At 45.3% G+C, this 22,509-nt stretch overlaps 4 protein-coding genes across 4 annotated transcripts, besides 5 other annotated features; 2 read left to right on the forward strand and 2 right to left on the reverse strand.

Moving 5' to 3' along the window:
* The first annotated feature begins 1,007 nt into the window (after positions 1–1,007).
* On the forward strand, positions 1,008–3,169 carry cox2 (cytochrome c oxidase subunit 2). The gene is made up of 2 exons: positions 1,008–1,391; positions 2,720–3,169. The coding sequence occupies exons 1-2, from the start codon at positions 1,008–1,010 to the stop codon at positions 3,167–3,169; spliced, it is 834 nt and encodes a 277-aa protein (YP_009642397.1).
* Positions 1,114–1,201: a dispersed repeat (first copy of repeat X-11).
* Positions 2,807–2,868: a dispersed repeat (second copy of repeat X-15).
* A 1,116-nt stretch (positions 3,170–4,285) lies between the features above and the next one.
* Positions 4,286–4,402: a dispersed repeat (first copy of repeat X-09).
* A 1,018-nt stretch (positions 4,403–5,420) lies between these two features.
* Positions 5,421–6,152, forward strand: nad6 (NADH dehydrogenase subunit 6). Its single transcript has one exon. The coding sequence runs from the start codon at positions 5,421–5,423 to the stop codon at positions 6,150–6,152; it is 732 nt and encodes a 243-aa protein (YP_009642398.1).
* Positions 6,153–19,536: 13,384 nt separating this feature from the next.
* Positions 19,537–19,655: a dispersed repeat (first copy of repeat X-08).
* A 1,650-nt stretch (positions 19,656–21,305) lies between these two features.
* rps12 (ribosomal protein S12) lies at positions 21,306–21,677 on the reverse strand. Its single transcript has one exon. It carries the CDS (start codon positions 21,675–21,677, stop codon positions 21,306–21,308), a length of 372 nt encoding a protein of 123 aa, YP_009642399.1.
* Positions 21,678–21,738: 61 nt separating this feature from the next.
* Positions 21,739–22,095, reverse strand: nad3 (NADH dehydrogenase subunit 3). The gene has a single exon. The coding sequence runs from the start codon at positions 22,093–22,095 to the stop codon at positions 21,739–21,741; it is 357 nt and encodes a 118-aa protein (YP_009642400.1).
* A 22-nt stretch (positions 22,096–22,117) lies between these two features.
* Positions 22,118–22,248: a dispersed repeat (first copy of repeat X-05).
* Between the last annotated feature and the right edge of the window lie 261 nt (positions 22,249–22,509).

Below are 22,509 nucleotides of genomic sequence, written 5' to 3' on the forward strand. Positions count from 1 at the left end.
AGGTAAATAAGAAAGATCATAAATAAAAAAGAAAGAAAATAGCTGCCTAGCCCGCGGGAAACAGAAGGTTAGGTTAGGAAGGGAGAAAGGATATTTACCAAGACTACTGAAATAGCACAGATTCGGCTTGGGAGTTCTCACTCGGGCTACTAATCTCCTCTTCTCCTACTCATAAGAACCAGAACAGGCACTCGTAATCGTCCCTAACCTCTGTCTCTAACCTATTCCTTTTCCTCTGTCCTTTTACCCTTTGAACAGCAAGCCGGAACTGGATTACATTTCAATAGAGAAAGCTATCAATGGTCACATTGAGACGGGAACAGATGGGAAGTTCGCCCTCCAGTTCTATTCCTTTGGATGAGACGGCGGTGAGCAATCGATAGAGAGCAAGGGATGCTAGCGCTCTTCTACTCATATTCCTTGCTTCAGTTGGTTCAGGAAGCTTTGGCATCGAGACGCATTACGATAGCTATAGCTAGGCCGGGTGGGATTCTCTCTCTATCTAATGGTTATGAAAAAAGTGATGAATCAAGTGGATCCTTTGCCCCTTACCTCAGTAGCTGGGAAGGCAGGCCCTTAGCTTCAACTAGTTCAGTTTGAGTCTTTCTCAGGAGTAGTTGCATTGCAAGTAGGCAGAAAATAAGTAGTGCGTTAGCTTATCTGTTCATTTTCAAACAACCCTTGTTTGTGCTCCTTTATCTTTCTAAGCCGCTCTCGCTAGCAGGGAATCTAGTTCAGCAAGGTCCATAGGGTGAGCTCGCTTGAAACTGGGGCGCGTCTGGTGGTATCGTATATAAGATCACACGGCTGCTTGCTTTTAGGAGCGATCTGTTCATCCAACTCGAAATATCGTAAGTAAGAGAAGAAGAAGAATCTGACGCCCAAAATTCCCATGTCTTTCTTGGTTGGACCAACCGGCGAAATCCGTCTTCCTTAATTGGAAGAGCAAGAACAAGTCTCTCCATTTTTTTGGGGGAGCAGAGCAGTCAAAGAATGAAACAGATCAAATGATTGTTCTAGAATGGCTATTTCTCACAATTGCTCCTTGTGATGCAGCGGAACCATGGCAATTAGGATCTCAAGACGCAGCAACACCTATGATGCAAGGAATAATAGACTTACATCACGATATCTTTTTCTTCCTCATTCTTATTTTGGTTTTCGTCTCACGGATCTTGGTTCGCGCTTTATGGCATTTCCAAAAAGAAAAAAATCCAATCCCGCAAAGGATTGTTCATGGAACTACTATCGAGATTCTTCGGACCATATTTCCTAGTATCATCCCGATGTTCATTGCTATACCATCATTTGCTCTCTTATACTCAATGGACGAGGTAGTAGTAAATCCAGCCATTACTATCAAAGCTATTGGACATCAATGGTATCGGAGTGCGCCTCTTCACGAGGGTGATTTAAGTGCAACGAAATGCCTTAAGAATATGGTTCGCGAAGCATCTGGCTTACCGGTAATCTCCCATTCCCGCCGTCGAGAGACTTAAATAACTATAGCATGCCAGAAACGGGGAGTTGAGATGGTTAGACCTAGACCCCGAAATGCTCCCAGCATAGAAGCCTATGGTTCCATCTTGTTGTTGCTGGAGGTACACATCCCTCTTCTCGGTGTGGAGCGATATACGAGAAATAGATGCTCAGCCTGAAATGTCCGATAACGGCGCTGAAGTAGTGAATCTATCGGCACCATAGCTGTGGCATACAACTTTGGACCTAACGGCCGGCCCAGTAACCTTTCGGAATGGGGGATCCCCGTTGGCAACAACCACGGTAGTAGTTGCGGAACTACTGGGCCGGGAGAGGACAACCTCTTGTTCCTGCTCCTCTTTCTTCGCTTCGGGGACGGAGGTCCTACGGTAGGTAACAGCAGGTACAAGCAACTTGACCGAAGGGGACCAGCGCTTCTACTCTTCCACCGAGGAGCCGTTCGCAGCGAGAAGCAAGGGATGTCGTGAACGGTGGGAGGTCACAGAGAATTTACCTATTCATAGAGTGATCCTATGATCGATACAGGATATAGACTATCTCTTTCTTTATTCGATTCTTTTTCTGAAAAAAAAGAAGGGTGACTCAACTTCTCAGCTAGAGTTGGGGGTGGGACTTGTTGGCATAATGCAAGCTGGAACGTGGGAATTCGAGGTATCATGAACTACTACTAAAAACCAACTTTTTTTTTCTTTTTGGACAAACGATATCAGGTCAGGTCTATGGATGGATCCAGATCTACGGGCCGGCCGGCCCCGGCCGATGAGCATAGGGAATCTATACTCGAGCGTTCAACTGGGCCCCTGACAGGATAGGTGAGGAATCTTGATATTTTTTATTGGGGCCTACAACTTCTCCGAGCCGACTAGCATCCCTTTCCACTGCGCATTTCTCGAACAAAGAAGACGACTATAGGATCGAATTCGCTTTCCATGGTGAACTGGTCGTCCCATACCTTCTGCCTGTCTCATATGTGTGGAACCAGGTCTTTTTCGGTTCCAGCCCCCCCCCTTGAATACATAGGGTAGGTAGGACTGGGTGAGAAAGGGTTCCCTGTTGCCAATAAACTTTCCCCGGCCTTCGATTCCCCTTACTCATAAAGGGTCTTACGGTCGGTACTAACTAAAGAAAAAGAGTCTTCTTTCTAAGAGTAGGCGTGGAGAGCTTTTTGCGGGGAAACTTGCAAGTACAGTTTGGGGGGAGACGGGCGTCGACCCAACCTTATGAGTATTCGGACTATAACAGTTCCGATGAACAGTCACTCACTTTTGACAGTTATACGATTCCAGAAGATGATCTAGAATTGGGTCAATTACGTTTATTAGAAGTGGACAATCGAGTGGTTGTACCAGCCAAAAGTCATCTACGTATTATTGTAACATCTGCTGATGTACTTCATAGTTGGGCTGTACCTTCCCCAGGTGTAAAATGTGATGCTGTACCTGGTCGTTTAAATCAAACCTCTATTTCGGTACAACGAGAAGGAGTTTACTATGGTCAGTGCAGTGAGATTTGTGGAACTAATCATGCCTTTATGCGTGCGCCCGGAAAGATAGGCCGACTGCTGAGCCCACTCTGGCTCAGCCGCACCACCCAGGGTGCGAGCCACCCGAGAAGCAAGCTATTACAGCGAGCGGCTGGAGCAGTATGGAGCCGAGGAGCAAGGCAGTAGATAAGATAGAAGAAGGGGTCAGGCTCCCGGTGGAGCAGAGGATACGGTTAGGATAACGAACTTGAAACGCGGAGCCCGAGCGTCCGGCGAGCGAGTGGTTAGTGGCCAATAGCGCCCTAGTTGATGGCATTCCTCTCTGCGGCTGGCACTCGAGGAACCACGGGGCACTCCATACAGAGCAAACAAGTCTTAGGGATGAGACGCCCGCGCAAGGACCTCAATTCTCATTAGGAGGTCGAACCAAGGACCTATGGAAGTCGGGGCTAGCCCGTCCCCATGGGCAACGCAACAGTGTCCTGAGGGAGGAGTTTAGAGGCCTTATAGTAGCACGGACTTCTTTTTATTTCTAGGTCATGCGAAGGGGGCCAGTCCAAGATCGTACTGTTCCTCTACAAAGACAACAGACGCTCTCAACGGCTAGGCGCCACTCTCTTTCTGAGTTATTCCAGCTTCTTCATGATTTCGTGCCGCGGTGAACAAACAAAACAAAAAAGAGGGCCATCTCAGCGGAAGGAGAAGGACCTGCAACGGCAGAGACTACTGACCCTATTCTTGTTCCTAGCCGTCTTTTACGAGTCCGGAAAGCCTCCTCAGAGGGATCCTAAAAATAGAATAGAGAAGGGCGGGCAGGGCTTCCGCAAGAGCCTCCCCCCTCTTCCCGGTCAAGATAGATGGGAAGGAGCCCTATCAAGGCCATAACCAGTCTCTTTATTTATGTACGTACACCTTTGTTTCAGGGTGGGGCCGCCCTTCCTCCTGCTAATCCGGCCATTTCCGAACCTGTCTTTCTCATCCCATTCAATGGAGGACTTTTCAATTCTTGCGATTCCCAGCCCCCTTAGCTTATTATTTTATATATATATATATTATTTGAAAAGGGTTCCGCTCGGCTAAATAGGCTCAATGATCTCTTTCTTCGCTTCGTTCGATAGGCCGGTACGGCGCTCCGCGTGGTTATATTCATACATGTTCCGACTCGCCGGTCATTATGGATCTAGTGGCATGGCGGGGCAAAAGAAAAAAGGGGGGGGGAAGCAACTACGAAGCTTCGTAGACTCGACAAGTCGCTCCGCTTATAGAATATAATGAAGCAAGCTAGCGACTCTCCTAGTAGCGAAGGAAAGGGGCATTCGGGAAGCGACTAGTCGCTTCTGGCGAAGCTTCTAGAAGGCCGACCACTACATAGAGAGATCCATATACCAGTCATGAGCGATAGCGAAGCCTAGAGAGGCGCAGGGCAGGATCCAAGAGCTTAGAAAGGGTCAGGAAAGGAGCAGAGAAGGGGTTGGATTTCACCTATGATCAGATCAGTGGGCAACCATAGTTTACTTTTTTCGTAGTGTTGTTAACGTTGTTGAAAGCTCATTACTTATTTAAGTAGGCCTCGCTTTTCGGAGCTGCTCCCAGCTCACACTATGGTGGAGGAGGTGCCGTGAAGATCTAGGAGTGTGAGCAGTACGAGCTGAAAGGCTCCCATACTGTTTGGAGGGCAGGGGGCATAGATGCCAAACAAACCTGACCCCTATCTATCGTCGTAGAAGCTGTTCCTAGGAAAGATTATGGTTCTCGGGTATCCAATCAATTAATCCCCCAAACCGGGGAAGCTTAAGCGGAAATGAAAGGGTAGGGTGAGGGAAAAGAAAAGGGGGGAAGCAACTAAATTGAAGGCTTCGCTCCCAGATCGCTTCGTGAGCTCATTTAGTAGACAGCGAGTGTGCGCCCCTTTAGAGAAGAGATAGGGGCGAGTACTACACGAGCTCGTAAGTCAAGTACGGAACGAGCCTTGTCTACGAAGCAGAGCGACCTCGTCTTGCTTGCTTCTGGCGAAGCTTCTAGCACTGGATAATAGGCATGGCAGGAATACGACTTTTTAGGTCGACCACTACACTACATAGAAGCGATAGCGAAGCCAAGCCGTATAAAGGCGAGCAGCCCTTATAGCAATAGCAAACGGCCTACTTATAGCCCTTCCCAATTTCCAGTAGTAAACTTCCCAAGTTTAAGCAGGATAACCCCCTCTCTATTCTTCTCTTCATGTATGTGGGCTGCCTGCCCCGTCCCGAATAGACGAACAGGAACAAGCTGAAGAAGCGAGAGAGATTTGAGATTCCGTAAGTAACTCAGTGCTAAGAAAGAAGGGCTTGGAAGAAGAAAATGAAATACGAACAACCGCGCTGGTTGTAATAGATCGACTTTCATGCTAGTTCTTGCTCCAGCATGAAAGTTCCATTTCAGGGAAGGACGACGTACTATGATACTTTCTGTTTTGTCGAGCCTTGCTTTGGTCTCTGGTTTGATGGTTGTACGTGCTAAAAATCCGGTACATTCCGTTTTGTTTCCCATCCCAGTCTTTCGCAACACTTCAGGTTTACTTCTTTTGTTAGGTCTCGACTTTTTCGCTATGATCTTCCCAGTAGTTCATATAGGAGCTATAGCCGTTTCATTCCTATTCGTTGTTATGATGTTCCATATTCAAATAGCGGAGATTCACGAAGAAGTATTGCGCTATTTACCAGTGAGTGGTATTATTGGACTGATCTTTTGGTGGGAAATGTTCTTCATTTTAGATAATGAAAGCATTCCATTACTACCAACCCAAAGAAATACGACCTCTCTGAGATATATGGTTTATGCCGGAAAGGTACGAAGTTGGACTAATTTGGAAACATTGGGCAATTTACTTTATACCTACTATTCCGTCTGGTTTTTGGTTCCTAGTCTGATTTTATTAGTAGCCATGATTGGGGCTATAGTACTGACTATGCATAGGACTACTAAGGTGAAAAGACAGGATGTATTCCGACGAAATGCTATTGATTCTAGGAGGACTATAATGAGGGGGATGACAGATCTACTAAAGGAAAGTAGCTTGATATTGGTTCGAATCCAATTCGTGAGATGGCCATCTTGGTCATATAGATGTCTTGACACCCTGATTTTATTTTCTCATTTTCGAATGACTGTCCCATTCCATTTTTGGTAGAACTTCAAGCCTGGACCCGCTATACGATGTATTAGTAGAACCCCTGGGATACGACGCCCTGCTCCTTGAGTATCCTGGGATTGAATACCCCGACCTCCCGGAGGCTCCCGAGAAAGCTATTTCAGCCTTCCGGACAGTTAAGGGCAATTCCTACGCCCCTCATCGGTCTGAATCCCCACCCCCGCATAACACTTACTATATTTTTCAAGAAAAACTGAAAAAACGCTTCACTTCCTGACCTTATTCTCGAGTAGGAAGGGTTCTCGCTACTAAATAAATTTCTTCAGTTGAAGTAGCTCTTTCCTGAGATGTCTTTCAAGCTGAAGAAGTAAGGGCTTCTCCAGCGTAAGCAGGTTTAGGACCAAGGGCAGGGTCTAAGGCAGTATCGATCGAAGGTGCCCCTAGGGATATGGCTATTTCTTCTCGTTCAGCTTCTCCAATATCCGTTGTTTTAGGACTTGAACTAGATAGGGAAGTTTCCTTCTTTTCTGTTGAGGCTCATTCCGGAGCATCCCGCGCATCTCTGTCAAGCCCTCCAACCTCTTCTTTCTTGGTATATGCTGTCTTTCCTCAAGGCTAAACCCAAAGGTATCTAAGGGAATCAAACCCAGCTTTTCAGGTAGCTGCTTCAATTGCATGCATCTCACCCCCACGCTCGTTCGTTCCCCACGCTCGGTTGACTTGCCATATTAGTCTTACAATACGCTCAATTCAAATGAATATGATAAAGTCTAATGACATCTCACACCACCGTATAAAAGAATAGCATCTCACACCACCAAAGGTAGACTGTCCTCAAGTAGAAGTCTTTGCTGCTGAAGCTGGTTTTATGAAGAATCCCGGGGAAAGGTGCTTAGGCTGTTTCAGTAAAGTAAGTCAAGTAAGTACTCGGATGGGATAAGTGCCATATAAAGAGTATTCTCACTCTAAGTAAGGAAGTACCTTAATTATATAAGTATGTTCCGCTTCTGCTTTCCCGGTTAGTTCGAAGTTAAACTTTTTGAATCGAAACGAACAGATGACACAACGTTCCCAACCACGTCATGAGAAAAGAGTTCTAGTAAAGAAGAAATCCCGTAGAGTATGTGAACTAAGACATTCAAGCTAAACCTAGTTTATCGGATATCAGACTTTCAAGTAGAATGTCAGAAGTAGAAGAAGGGAGTGAGGCATTAACGAGTATCCTGAAATCCTGTGAGTAAGAAAGCCCCTTTTGACTATCTATCTATAACTGGGGGAGTTCTCTGAAAGCAAGGGAGTGAGCGGATAATAGCCCCCGGCGATTGAGGGGAAAGAGTCTGTTGCTGCGTCCCCTGCAGTGTCATTAAAGCCAGTAAAGGTAAAGAGAGAAGGTGCCCTTGTTGATTATTCATATTCGAATGAGAAACTAACTGCAGACGAGTCTCTGGGATATGAGCAAAAGGTAAGAGATCAAACCGCTTCTGCCGCTGCTTCGGGATAAAGGGATTCTCACTCCAAGTAGGGAATTTTCTCAGTAATAGGATAGATGAGTCTCGGAAGTCAGAACAAGGCCCTGGCATCTATGCCAAGTGAAGCCTCATGAATAAGTATAAGGAGGGATGAAAGCCAAGTAAGTAGCTGCAGTCGCAGGTGTCTTTTCTGCGTTTAGGAGTTCTTCTTCGTTTAGTTTCGGAATCTGGTTAGGGAGTTTCACTCTGGGATGGGCCAAATGCTGCTAAGGTATCGCCGTTTGAGAGGAAAGAGTGAGAAGCACTAAACAAGAGAGAAAACCCTATCTATCTGGAGATATACCTGAAAGCAAGGAAGTGCATCACGGGTGTGGGGCACTACCGCTTATCCTTTCACACACCAGTAACACGGGCTGCATTATGTCCTCAAGTATCTGCTCTAGTAAGGAAATAGGTGAACAAGTCTGCTATTCCTGACTTTCAAATAGGTATAGAAGGAAGAGAGTAAGGAGTTGAGTCCCGTCGATGTAGGCTAGAAGAACAATCCGTCTCATATGCAGGACAGTCTAGTATCCATATCTTGAATAGGAGTCAGTGTGCATGGTCAATTCCATCTTTCCGCTGAAGGAGAATCCAATACCAGTACTCAAATAGTAAGTACCGAGAGTACGATAGTGATTAGCTGTCGAAGGCGATGAAGAAAGGAATTGGCTTGCTAGAGGACTTGCTATATTTTGTTGGCGTTCAGTGAACCGATCCAGCCTTTGTTTGAGCCGGTGGGTTGTGATTGAGCTTAGCTTGGCAGATCTCGCACCGTAATGCTAGTGCTTATTTACGAAAAATAGATTGTTGGTATGGCAGCAGCTACCAAAAGCACACTAAGTTAGTCACAGGTAGAAACCTATGAGCTCTACTAGCTCTCCGACTCTATAAACTTGTCTTTCCGGCCCATTTACCCCATCTTTCTTGCTTGCTATGAGCGTTGTTACTGCTACTCAGAACGGTCTTTCTTTGCCGGTTGCCGAAGGCTCTTAAAACCGACAGAATGACCCGGTAACGTTGCACTCCATCGGCTGATTTAGCAGCAGTAGCATCAGTGGCTTGGCTTTTCGGGCTGAAGGAAGAATCCTAGGGTGGAACCAGAAATCAACGGATAGAACCGATTCAACAGGGACTGAAGCTGACAAGCGATAGCCAAGTTAGGTGTAGGAAGGAAGATAAGCATCCAAATCCTCTTTTTATTCCTTAGCTTAGTCTGCTCTTAACACTTCTCGCCAAGTCCAATAAAATACAGACTCTCTATGACTCAAAACCCCCAACCTACATCGTACCAGATCAGACTAGTAACATCTCTTAGATGGCTGCCTTCTACTTACATTTACATAAGGACTCACCCTAGGAATGGATTTGATTCATACCCAGACTAGTCCTACCTCAGCTTCTAACTTAAGGAAGTAGCTAGCCGCTGTTGCTATGCCGTGTTTGACGATTGTTGCTAGAATGAATAGCCAAATCAAGGGAATGAATCAAAGTTTTTTTCCGGGTATAAAAGAGGTTTCAGTTCTGATTTAGACTACGTACGAGGCATAGGATGGATAGGCACCAAAGACCAACAGCAAAAGAATAACCTAATTCTCTTAGTCAAGGTAGGGGTTCAGATCTCATCATGCCTTTTTTTTTGCATCATTTCACCAACCCTACTCACCTTCCTCCTTCTGCTCTTGCTTGCCACTCCATTAATTATTATCAAGCGTAATTCGACGGAAGCTATTCGAAAACTATTGAACTTGCTCCGAAGTTTATGATTTGGCTTTTGTGTGTCACTGATTACGGTTTACGATTGGATTGCTATCTTATCAAATGAATGCTATAGCCATTGAGGCTAGAAAAATCCATTAAAAAAGGAAGGGAAGATTACAATTTTTTTTATAAAGAGGTACCCTTCATCAAGAAAGCTTGCATAAGAGATCCTTCTTACTGCTCTATCTAGAATGAAAATCTAAAGATAAAAATCAATGTTAGGCTGTGGGGCCACAAGGGCTGGGACCCCTAAGGAGAGGTCAACGAATGCTCTTCGAATTGGTCTATAGCCGATGAACCGACCAGGACACCCCCCCTTTCTGCCATATCTCTCACCGCCTCAGACTAGCTATCCCTAGCCGAAAAAAGTATGAATAGAGCAGTTGAGTGCCTTTCCTTCCCCTATCTTTGTTTGCCACCACCCGACTTAATGGTAAGAAAGCCCGCCTCCTAAGAATGAAGGAATGGATTAATCACCTTTGGGGCTGGTGGATGGATCGCCTTTCCTTAACATAGATGGTGGATGGGCTTCACTTAACAAACAAGAGAATGGGCCATACGGGTGCCTACATTGTTAGTCTATTTGATTTACGGGAAGAGATATTTATTGAATAGAAAGAATGAAACCTGTACCAGCTTATCGCCAACCGTGCTTCCTACCAACTCCGCCTATCCCAGACGGTCGGTCCTATTGATTTAGCCGCACCTGAACCCGCAACAGCTGCCTCTAGTCCGAAAGCAACTTACTTTTCTGATGAATCTTAGCTTGCTTTTTGAATACAGTCAAAGTGGGACATCCCTTGTTCTCGCATTCCTTGCCCTTCACCCTCAGCTAGTTGCCTTCTTTCCTAGGGAATTCAATCACATCGGATCAGTGAGCTAAAGTCAGTCCCTCAACAGCTAAAGTAACTGCTTGATCTGTCACCCTCCGTGATTCAAGCCTGTCACCAAGCCTTAAGTCAAAAGCTCTGGTTTCAAGCCCTTTAGTTTAGGGCACCAAGTGAATCAAAGCAAGAGCTTACTCAGAGCTCGAACTCTATTTAAATCAAAGTCAAGCGAAGCAAAGCAAGCCAGCCAAAGAGGGATAGGCATGATCATTCTATTCTAAAGGTAGAGATCCTGAACTAAGGACTGAAAGCTAGAAGTTCTCTATGTGAACATAGGATCCTATATAAACAACCGGAAATGCTAGACTAACTGCTCTAGAGGCAACCTACTGGAGAAAGCCAGAGGATGGAAGTTACTCGGTTAAGAGGATTAGGGAATAAACGAAGGAAAGAAAGCTTAACTCGCTCGAACTTCCGAGGGCCAGTGAACTCAATCTTGAACCCCTGTTTAGCTTTCTCTTTAGCCTATGAGGTTTGATGACAGACCGTGGTAACTTCAGAAGCTGAAGAGGAGATGACCTTAGAAGATTCTATTAGAAGTAGGAAAGCCTTCAACAAGAGAAGGAGACCCAAGCACAGCCAACCTACCTTACTTATCGAGAAGGGGGTATTCTATTAGATTAGTAAAGGAAAGCACCATTCTTAGTTATTAGTCATTCGCTCGCTTAAAGAAGACAGCCTCCTTAGCTGCCGAAAATGAAAGGCTGAAAGTCAAGTAAATGAGTTAGGAAACCGAGTGCCATCTATCGTCTGATTAGTCTTCGTGGTAGCGGGCCTTGCTTCTTTTCTTTTGCTATTGAATCTGCTATTGAAGGAGTAAGCTGCGCCCTTAGCATGCTTTTGCCCAGGAGTGGGTGCTGACACCCTTTTGCCTTATCCGCTCTTGGTGGTTTAGTTAGGGCAGTAGATTACTTAGAGGTTGACTTTATTCTTGACTGCTTTCCAGCTATCAAAGTGGATTAGCCTTGGAAACCTTTGAAATGCTTTAACTGCGGGGCATTCAACTGTCAAGTGCCCGAATCATACCCAAACCCTTACTCAACCTCTGAAGAAGAAGAAGGAAAGAAAGCGGTCCCTAAAAAGACTGAGAATGCTAATGACTGGAAAGTAGTGCAGAGACCTTCAGGTATGAAGCAGTGAGCTGATATGATAGAAAAATGCCTGTCAAATTGTTGGGTCTGCAGCAAATAGATTGAAAATGCTTTCTAATGAAGACCTATCTGTAGATGATGTCATTCTTCCCAAAGAATCAAATGCAGTGCTATGCCAAGAAAATCTAGATAAGGTGGAACAGATGCATCACCTTTCTTATGAAAATGAAGGAAAGCAGCAGACTATTCAGGAATCTCCTAGCTTTGCTGCGGGTAGTGAAAGTGGAGCAAGAGAGGAAGATGAATGTGCAGCTAGGAGAGCTGCTACTTCTGAACTTGATAACTTCAGCTAGCTGACTGGTTTACTACTTTCTTTCAACCCTTGGACTGCTATCCTTGGCGTGAACTGGCCCGCCTACTGAACTCCTACTGTCCTGCTACCAAGCATTCTCTCTTTACGGGTGCACTAAGAAAGATTGCTACAACGAGAAAAGGAAAGAAAATAGACTGCCATAAATCGTAGACCGGAACTGCCCTCGCCTACCTGCACTGACTTCCTTGCCTTACGAAAAGCATTTCAAAACTTTCTGTTTTTACTGGTAGTAGTACAAACCTATCTATTGATTAAGGTAAGGAAGGCGGGTTCACATCGCTATCTAAGCGCAGACGTTACTAAGCGGCTGCTGGTCTAGGTGTTCGAAGCATGATTCATCAACTGGTAAAGGGAGTAGTTCATCTGAAACCATTCCTCTCTAAAGTCAAGGAAAGCGAAGCTAACCGCTTTGAGGCTGCTTTCGAAACATTCTTCATCGACAGGGATTTTTCTGTCATTACAACTTGGGCAAAGCCGATTGCTTTCTTCCGGAGAATCTATGGCAACGTGAGAAGCTAAGTTTCTAATTTGATCACAAAAAATAGGTAGCTCAAAGCGCCAACCCTTCCTCTTAGACACTACTACTGATCAGCATGACTTTCTTTCTTGAGTAAGGTAAGGGGTACGGAAACGTCCTCTTATCACAGCTTGAACGGGGTTCATTGTTGGGAAGAAGACGAAGTCGATTCAATCCAACTCCAACCGGATAGAGATTGAGTCTAGAAAGAAATAAGAAAGAGATTATTCCCTAAGAGCTTGTCCAGTACCTTTTGTTTAGAGTCTTTCTACTTTCTGTCAGCTATAACCAAGTTGCTATTTCGGGGTTAAGGAAATGAATTGTAAGTCGCGTAATCCCCCTTCCTCCCTTGCAGTCAAAACTCTCCTCTAATAGCAGAAAGCTTCCATGCCCTATTCTCTATTTTGGAAAAGGACCTCTTACGGCAGTTGACAGTGGAAACTTTCCAGCTAGCGATTGATCCAGTTACCGGTAAAGGACAGTTGACAGAAGAAAGAAGAGAGATGAGCTACTATCACTCAAGAACTAGAAGAAGGAAAGAAAGAGATTCACTTCGCCAGCCTTGAACTCCTCTTTCTTGGATCGTTGTTTGCGACAGACCGATTGAGACAGATCTAGAGATAGAGCAGCAAGGGAACACTTACCAATACCTACTGTGGATCAGGCTGAAGTGTTGCATCTCCAGCTTCTACTATTGTTGCACCGCCTTGATGCTAGAGGGGCTCTCGGAAAGAGGGGGCAAAGCAAAACCAAGAGGAGGTCGTAGATACGAATCACTCTCTCTCGTAGGGCATTTTTCTGTAGTAATGTATTTCGGTCTTGATCGTTGCCCACGGAGCGGTAACGGGCGGAAAGAGCTATGATAGGAGTCGATGCCTTTCTGTCCCGAAAGGCTGAAAGCAAAAGGAGATCGCTTTCGATTCAGGATCAAGCCCAGGAGGTAGCAGTCGTTGGACATGTCCCTTCTTTAAAGTCAAGGTAGGAGAGTGAGATGACTTACTAGGACAGAGCGAGCCAAAGGGAATCAATAGTAGAGTAGACAGAAAGGAAAGATTACGACTCTTTCCGATAGAGAACCAAAGAGCAGACAGGAGCAAGCCAGAGACCTATTCCATATGATAAAGCTACCCATTGAGGGAGCTTAAACCGATGTCCCTATGTGCCAGCCGTTACCTTCCTTTCAGATAGGTACTTCCCTGCGTACTATACTTATCTAATTCTAGTTTCAAGCCATAGGAATCTCGATTTCTTACTAAAGCTAGCGGCTTGACTTGGTGTGAAGTTTTCATAGCATGGGCATGGGGAAAGGACTCTTTGCATGAGTTGGCTGTTTTTCAAGAACTGGTTTGACATGAATCTCTGGAAGGGCTTTCTCTATCTCCTTAGGGTGTAGAACTCATCTCGGGCAACTAAAGAATGGGAAGAAGGTAGCTAGCAGCTTCCATAGCTGTCTGTGATAGGCCACAAGGTGAAGCAGAAGGGAATTCATGGACAAATGTAGCTGTTCGGGAGTCAATAGACTGTTCGGAAGTAACTGATCCCACATTAGCATTAGTAAGGGAAGAGAAAGACCTGATTGACCTAAGGCAAGAAAGTCTAGCCTAGCCTGAATCCGAAGTGCTCTTTTGCGTATAGTATAAATGGCCTCTTTTTGTGCATCAGATCCGGGCAGCTAGGAAGGAAAAGTCTGAAGCCAATAGGTTGTTTTCAAATGTGCACATGAAGAAGAAATGTTGGGGAGATTAAGTGCCTAGCCCTAGCCTTAGATGGAGCAAAGCAGACTGAAGCTGGCTCTGGGAACAGGAAGGAAGTGAGCACCCTGGCGGAGAAAAGAAATGAAACCTAAAACATAAATGGAAGCCTAAGCCTTCACATCCGAGAAAAATCATCAGTTTCCGTTGGATAATCTTTTTGACAGGGTTGGCATGGTTAAGGCAGAATATAAATATTTCACAACTAAATGAAGTTAGTCTTGGCTTCTTCTTCTTTTATGGGAGACAGGGGCAAGGAACCCACTCTTAGAGCAGGAAGCCCGTAACCATATTAGATTCGTAGCTCGTTAAGGGAAATTCAATCAAGTCGGCTACCATAGAGTCAGACCTTTTTCCGATCCTATCTCATCAAAGCCGGGTAACAAAAAGAAGGAACTTTCTAATGAAATGAAAGAAAGGCGAAGGAACAGAAATGGGCTCCTTCGGTTACCGTTCTATCCGTTCTAATCCTGACGGTTTTGAATGCTATTGACTTTACCGCTCCAGAATGAGAAGTGGTTTTTTTATTCCGGCCTGATAAAAGTGATCTTTGAAACAGAAATCGACTCAAAAGTAACAGAATAGGCTTGAGAGTAGCTCTTTCCAAATAGGTCGAGTAGCCAATGAAAAGGAGCTCTCTAGTTGGGATTTACACGCACAGCCTTCTCCTATGAGTCAGCCTATGTTATGCGCCTGCCTTTGAGAACCTTTCAGCTGGTTCCCTTCGTCGGCATCATTGAACCTCGTTAGCATTTCTAAAAGAATTGGAGGCTCAAAACGAATGGTCAAAGGAATTGATGATTCGTGTTTAGTCTCCGATCTTTGCCTAGTCTTCGAACCAGCACTGTATAGAGGGGAACAAGCTAAGACATATAGCAAGACTAGAACTCCTATTGCATGCATCGATACCAGACCAGACAAACTAAAGCTAGCCCACTGCATAGTGAAAGTCTCTCTTAATTTCGCATTAGCTTTCAGTGAAACTTCCGTCTATGTAAGAAAAGTCTGAACCTCCCTTACTTTGTGGGCGCACTGACCAAAGACCTACTCCTGCTTAGCGCACGAGACTCACTTATGCCTTGCTTATTTTACCTTCGGGTACTATAAGCATATAGTATATTAGCTCTCTATAGATTCACTCTTTTTCTTAAAAGAAAGATAGAAGGGCAGCTACAGACTCCGTTCCTTATCGCATCGTTTGCTATCCTACCCTACTTCGCTAGCTAGACTATCGCAAGTCATTTATACCAAAAGACCTGGCCATCGCCAACCAAGAGGGGGGGGGATGAACCTACTTCCAGAGACTACTCGCCTTGAACTCCGTCCCCTGAACATGACTGCTTATGCAACTACTGTGCTAGAAAAATGGCAGGAGACCACATACCAAGAAAGAGGTATTACGCAAAAAGGGGCAGGCTATATTAGCTAATGTCTCTCAGCAGGATGCCCCACACGGAACCAATCGAAGGAGATGAGAAGGTATCGTAGATTGGGGTAGCAGTAGCTGGTCGTAGTTACTTTATATAAAAAATGGATTGAAGCATCATGAAATAATTAAATTCTAATAATGAAATAGAAGAAGAACGAATAAAGATCGGATTTGCTAAATGAAGGTGTAGAAGTGGCTGTAGTCAAACAATAGTAAGGAGAATTCGCTTAGTCTTCCGGTTCAGAAGTCTATTTAGTTTCACAAAATGCTTATTAATGAGATGAGTTGCTAAACACAGTCAAGTCGTAAGACAAAGAAAAGCGTAGGTAACAATTCGTCTACCGAATAGCAAGCAATCGCGTAAAGCAAGACGTGGGATATTTATAATGAATAAGGAAGTCTTCCCGTCTGCAAGACCCAGCTAAAGCCATCTTCCCTGGGGACTACGAAAACCTTCCATTTTGTGGTTTTGATCCTCTTTGCCATTCTTTCGTTTTTATGGTTAGCCATCGGTCGTAGAAAGACTCTTTTTTCGACAGGTGACTCTACCTCTGCTGGGGTCAACCATCAAGGTGATACCTACAGGCTTGTATGTGGGTGTAAAACTAGAATCCTCGGGGCTTGACTTTTTACAGGTTCTGCATGGAAACGATCGGGCTTAAATATTGATGCAATGTAGCCAGAACATCTAGTGCAGTGACTTGGTGTTTACTACCTTAAGGCATGCCTTGACTCCACTCGATGGGACTTGCTTTCATAAAGATTTTTGCTTATTGACTTTATTGACTCGCCTTTACTTTAGGGTATATCTTGTTTGTATAAGTAAAAGAGGATAAGACCACCGTTTGCCACATTTGCTGATGAAACAAGATAAAGAACGGGTTCTCCCTACTTGCATTGAGCGGGATGCTGCTTTCTTCTCTGTTTTCGAGATCAATTGACTTCCATTGACCTAGATGGGAGTTGTCTTCTTCGATAGCGGGTTCTACATCCGGCATCCCTCTTGATTTCCGGGAGAATGTAGCCGATTTACTTAGTAAGCTGGGACCTGTCCAATTGCTAGTTTGGCTGGATTTGTTCGTTTCGAAATGCTAGGTTGACATAGAAGAATCCGAAAGGAGATGCATTGAAGAAATGTCAGGGCTGTCCCGCTAGTTGGATAGGCGACTTCTCAATCTTGGAAGAGCATCTTGCAAGGGTTAGAGGTTTTGAAGGATGAGCTGGTATGGAAGATAGAAAGCCACGTTTGTACTCGTGACTTAGTGGATCGAAACAACCAGTAGAGATTTCGGATCTTATTATACGTGACCCCGAGCCCCGATTCTGATCTTCTTTTCTGGTAACTGCCGCTTCGATCAAGCGTTAAACTACTACTTATGGCTTCGGTCGAGAAAGGTATGGGCTATGGGTCGGTAGGATAATGCTAGGTCAATTCGGTCCACTGTCTCTACTCCCACCTATCCCGCTTAAGGTTATATGGATGAAGCTTGCTTTGGGTCCACCACCTGGAAGAGTATTGAGATTTCTTGCTTTGAAGTGGGGTTGTAGTTAATCGATTAGCTAGTAGGCTAAGGTCTAAGCACTAAGGGAACAAGGGGCTAGCCTCAAAACCCTAACACTAAGCTAAGTGAACGACCAGCAGCTAATCGACTAAGTGGATTAGGATTGTTAGTGAGTGAAGCTTTGGGAAAGCTTACGAACGGGTATCCTTTGATTCCCTTTACAGTGGGAAGGAAGAAGCGTAGCGGGACGGGAGGAGTTAATACCGGTTAGCCCCTCGCTTTATGGCTTAGAAGAGTAGCTGGCATTGGCTCTTTTTAGGGACAGTCGATCAAGGAGATGACGGAAGATGGCATCAAATCAACGGCGTAAAGGCTTGGATGACTTTATTTAGGCCATGGCACTCTTTTCAATGGCAAGGACAGCTTTCGTCGTTTTTTGACTAAAGACATTCAATTTCGATCATTACTCCAGATTCCGTAATCCGACGTGAACTTGCACGACTGAGCTGCGCTGCGTTTGCCTAGCTGGGTGAAGGACGTAAAGGAAGAGGGCCGGCAAGTTACTTATTTTTGATTCCCAGATGCATTGAAATAACAAATAAGCATAAGCAGTAAGTAGCGAGGATCACAGAGAGAAGGTGATTCACGGTGAAGTATTAATGGGAGACCAACTCCGGGTACTAGTAATAGACTTTCTTACAGGTCTTATATCCGAAGCTCGAGTCAAAGTGGGAGGAATTGCTTTCTAGTTCGACGAGAGCCAGATATTTGTTATATCCATGTTTATCTTACTATACCACTTGATATTAGATATTCAAAGATGGTCACTCTATTCTTTTAGCTATTCACTCACTGCACACTAATAGAATCTAAACACTTTCAAAGTGTGGTGGATTTATAAAGGTAGGTTGGCTGTGCTTGGGTCTCCTTCTCTTGTGTGCGTCTTAACTATTATTGAAAGGACAGGATCAGTATGACCTCTGGCTCAAGGCCTTTAGGCTGAGCCCATTCATTCCATTCGATCGATCTGACCTATTAAGCGATAATAGCAGAGGAGGATTTTTTTGAATTGAATAAAGCAAGACTTTCCCTGAGTCGCCTATAGTAAGGAGCTCTGAAGCCCCTAGGCAAAAGCTTTGCCCAAGCTCGTCGCAGAAGCCATGACCCAGTTTATATTATAGGGTAGGCGGAAGCCCATAAGGCCCCATGTCCACGGTGCAGCGCCCGCAATGGTTGCTTTGAGAGCAGTTCTAATAGAGAAAGTAGGCGTGGAGGAATACCAAAGGTAGCTAAAGGCGTTGAAAAAGCCTGACTCTCTTCTTCAGCAGCACTTCAAGCTTCTCTTCCGTCTACCGATCCGCGGTTTGCCATAAATAGCGCTTTCTTTTTTAACTTCGGGTATAGATAGTATCGAATTGCTATAGGCATGTGGGCTTTAAGAGCCTTGGGCTATAAATACTTAAGAAATGGAAGAACTTAGTGGAACCGTAGTAGAACCGATAGAAGAGCAAGAGAGAAGAGCTATTCATGAATAGATGACCAAAAAGGCCTTGTCACGAGCTGGAGTCGAACCAGCACCTCTGGGAAATGAAGACAATCCCAGCGAACTACCATTTCTTCTAATCGTGACTTTGTTCACCCGGTTCGTCATGCACAATCAAAGCAAAACTAAAATGACTACATCCGGTCGCGTTTCCGCTAAAACACTAGAATCCCAAAATGAGTTATTTAAAGATGTATGTGACATAGGCAGGGCCATCTTTTTTGAGCCTTTGTCTCAAGAGATCTAAAAACTTGATTTCTTCTTGGTCCCTTTCTCCCACGTCCACTTCCAATTCCCTCCGGTCCAGTCGGTCGCGATGTTGGCCCAAGAAGTCGTTAAACGCTTCTTGGGGGTTGTAAGGGGCCTGGGCGGCCAAGGTAGGATTCTGGGTTAAGACTTTTTGAAAAAGTCGTAGACACTCATGTTTGAGTTCTCGGATCTGTAGATCCCTGTTCTCAAACTCGAGTAATCTTTGATACTCTTGCTGGGAGGGAGCTTGCCCCAGCGCGAGTTTGATGTCGGACCAATATTCTCCCTTTTCCTTATCCAGCAGATAGGAGCTACCGTCCCCCTCGAGTCGTGCAATGCGATTTCGCATCGACGATTCCAAGCTACAATTGTGGGTAAGGGGGGGCGGCCCCGCTTCATCCACCCTTGGGATCGCAGAACGAGCCGATGTGCCTTCCATTTCCGGTTCGGGCGAGGGCTCCATCAACACTTTGATCTCGAACGAATCCTCCGTCCAGGAGGAACCAGAATTGGAAGGGATTATTCCCCCACCCGACGGACTCATCATATAGATTTCGGCCCCACTAGCGAATAAAGCCCTCGCAGCAAAACCAATCAAAAAAATAATAAAACCGGAACACCCTACTTTAAGTAAGAGTAGCGAGAGAGATCGAACCCCAAAAGAAAGAGTAGCCTTAAAGAATAAGGCATGAACGAACTCCGATTGTCCGCACCGGACCCCAATAAAATACAATAAGACCCCTAATACTACAAGGAGAAATAAAGAAAGTAGAGTAGTTCTTACTCTTTTTTGCATTCCTTATTTCTTAAAACCTCGATCTTCAAAGAAAACTGACTCCTCCTACTCCTTCTTCTCCTTTAGGATAGGATCGTCGTTGGTCCTTCTTTCACTAATGATCTAATGATCTCACCATTTTCTAGTAGTTCTCGCTCCTAGCTCGCGGAGCGGCATACCGGGAAAGAATTCACCCTTTCGCTTGCGTGAGCAACGGCCCCTAGCGCCCAGAGCAAGCGCCTTTAGTGTTCCCGACCGCCTGCCTTTCGGCCTTAGCGTTCCAAACAACCAGTAGTGTGACCGATCTGTGTTCAAAACAACCGATGACGCTAGCGACGACTCGTGGGGCCCCCTAACGCCGAACAAAAAAAAAGGACTAGTGCTATAACGACGAGTGGTGTGGTCCTAACAACCTAATATGGTAACGACAACTCGTAGTGGTCCTAACTACTAGCAACAACCACTACGGCAAGCGCCACAACGACGATAACGCTAGACCGTAATATATAGGCTTGCGAAGCAACCACTCCCTTGGTAACCTTGCTCCGCAACCATCGAGTCGGCCTTACCAAACCAAAGACAACTAGTGTTCCCAAAGACGGAAGAACGACATGCGACGGAACAAGACGGTAAAGCAACCACTCGTTGTCGTTTAGTTGTCCGTCACTCGTAGTCTCTGCGTCATAGGTGGTTGTTCGGAAGGGTTTGACAACGTAACAGACAGCTAGGCAGTTACTACGCAACACACATTGGGGTGGTGCAACAATGGAACGACTAGTAGTCTACGACTAGTGGTGTTACGGAACAACTACCCGACGAGTGGTAATAACGACAACTACAGTAGGTTTGACAGTAGCGTTAGGACGACTGGTTCTCGTAGTTGTATTGCCCTAACGCAACGACTCAAACAACTACGAGTGCTCCCAAGACGATGAGACGCATGCGCTATACCGTCGAGTATTGCTTGCGAAGCAACCGCAACTCGTTGTAGGTCCTCTCCTTACATTACAGTCGAGTAGCTTTCACTCCTTCGCTTGCAATGTGCGGTTGGTTTACCTAACGCATGGCTTCCCCAACGCCAATAGTCGCATGAGTTCTCCTAGACCGGAACCCATGCCTTTAAACAAACCGCATGATGCGTTCCGGAGTTGCCGTAGTTCTGTTACCGCCTTGTCGTCTTGGGTTGGGAAGGATACGACAGGCTCAATTCAAGGACACTCAATTTCAAGCTCAATTTCAGGCTTTCGAAGCTCTGACGCTTTCTGTCGCATTTGTTCTCTCTTTTGTTTACCTATCATTTTCACTTTCTTTAACCGTACTTAGGTAGCTCTTCGTTCGTTCGGCAGAGGCGTAGAGCTATCTACTTGGTCGCGACTGGCTCTGCTACGCTAGGTTCTCCCTATGGCGCTACGCATCGTTCCCTTCGGTCGAGCGAATCCCATTGTTCCGGTCCGAGAATCCCTATGTCTGAGGTCGAGCAGCTACGCTCTCGTTGGTCGAGGTTAGATCCTCGTATGTCGCCACTCTCGTCACTGGGCGTTCTCACTTTTTCCTTGTTATCTCAGGACACTCTGCCAGGTTGTTCCTTGTTGACCGGCCTTGTGATTCTCGTTATAGAATGTAGTGCCCAACAGTTTAAAGGAACGGGTGAAGTCTCGGGATCCGCTCTAGTCGAGTAAGAGATTTCCCCTGTAGAGTAGTCTCCGTATCAGTCCATGGGCTAAGGTGCAATTGCCTTCTTAGAGCCAGTAACTTCGTACTTTAAATTGGAGAAAAAAGAGTTCCAGAGGCATCTTCCATTCATCTCTATTTTGGTTTTTCTGCACCATATTTTGATCTCCCTTTTCTTCGATCCGGAATTCCCAACAAATCCTTGACTCCTCGAATACAATGGGATTTCACACCTGGCGAATCTTTCACTCTACCTCCTCTTATTAAGACTATAGAATGTTCCTGCGAATTATGACCTTCCCCCGGAATGTGAGCAAATATATCATGTCGATTGCTCAACCGTACTTTGGCTATCTTACGTGGAGCTGAATTCGGTTTTTTCGGTGTTCTCGTTGGTACACGCGGGCGTACTCCTTGCTTCTGGGGACATTGATCCGAAGCTCGAGTACGGTCCGTGCGCCGTTTTTCTTCTCTACCATGACGAATCAATTGATTTAATGTAGGCATCGGTCGCTCTTTCTTTCTTTTGTCCTTCGCCCCGATTTTTCCCCTGTAATGTAACTAGTGTTTACTCCCGATCCGAAGCACCCCTTTTCCATTCATAGAGAGATCCAATCGTCAAAATCAATAAAAAGGCCATCATGGACCAAGATCCAAAGGGATCAATCTTGTTGGGAGGTACTGCCCAAGGAAAGGAAAAGGTGACTTCCGGATCAGGGATAATAAATAAAATAGAAACAAGATAAAATCGTATATCAAAACGACTTCTGGCATCACCGAAAGGATCGAAACCACATTCGTAGGCCGACAATTTTTCTGGGTAGGTCGAACTATTGGAAGCAAATGGAAAAGGAACACCGAGTGGGATCAAAGAAACTAGCGGACTGATCACTAAATAGATAAAAATAGGTGCAAATTCTGACATCACCACAGCCCACTTTGTTTTCTCGCTCCTTGCTCGCGGAGCGGCATACCGAAAAAAAGATAGGATTTGAATCGATGACTTAAGCCCTTGCGCTATTCCCCCCTGATCGCATCGTAGATAGCAGTCAGAGTCAGTACGCTTTCTATTCTCTTTATATTATATATGAAAATAGATAAGAAAGGAGGGCTGCCGAGGCCCGGAACTTCTCCGAGAGGTTCCTTTCGATACTCTGCGCACATCGGTAAAGGCCTTACTCTATTCCTTGTCAGGAATAGCGGCCTTAGTCTACTACTATCGGCTATCTCACTCTCGGGAAATCGGGGGTTTTGTCGGGGAATCGGTGTCGTGGTGGTGCTACGAGATGGCGATTTATCGTATAGAAGAATGGATCCGCGGACCTATTGATTGACCATA

This window comes from Lactuca saligna, mitochondrion (genome assembly GCF_052625555.1).
Source record: "Lactuca saligna strain CGN5271 mitochondrion, complete genome".
NCBI lineage: Eukaryota > Viridiplantae > Streptophyta > Magnoliopsida > Asterales > Asteraceae > Lactuca > Lactuca saligna.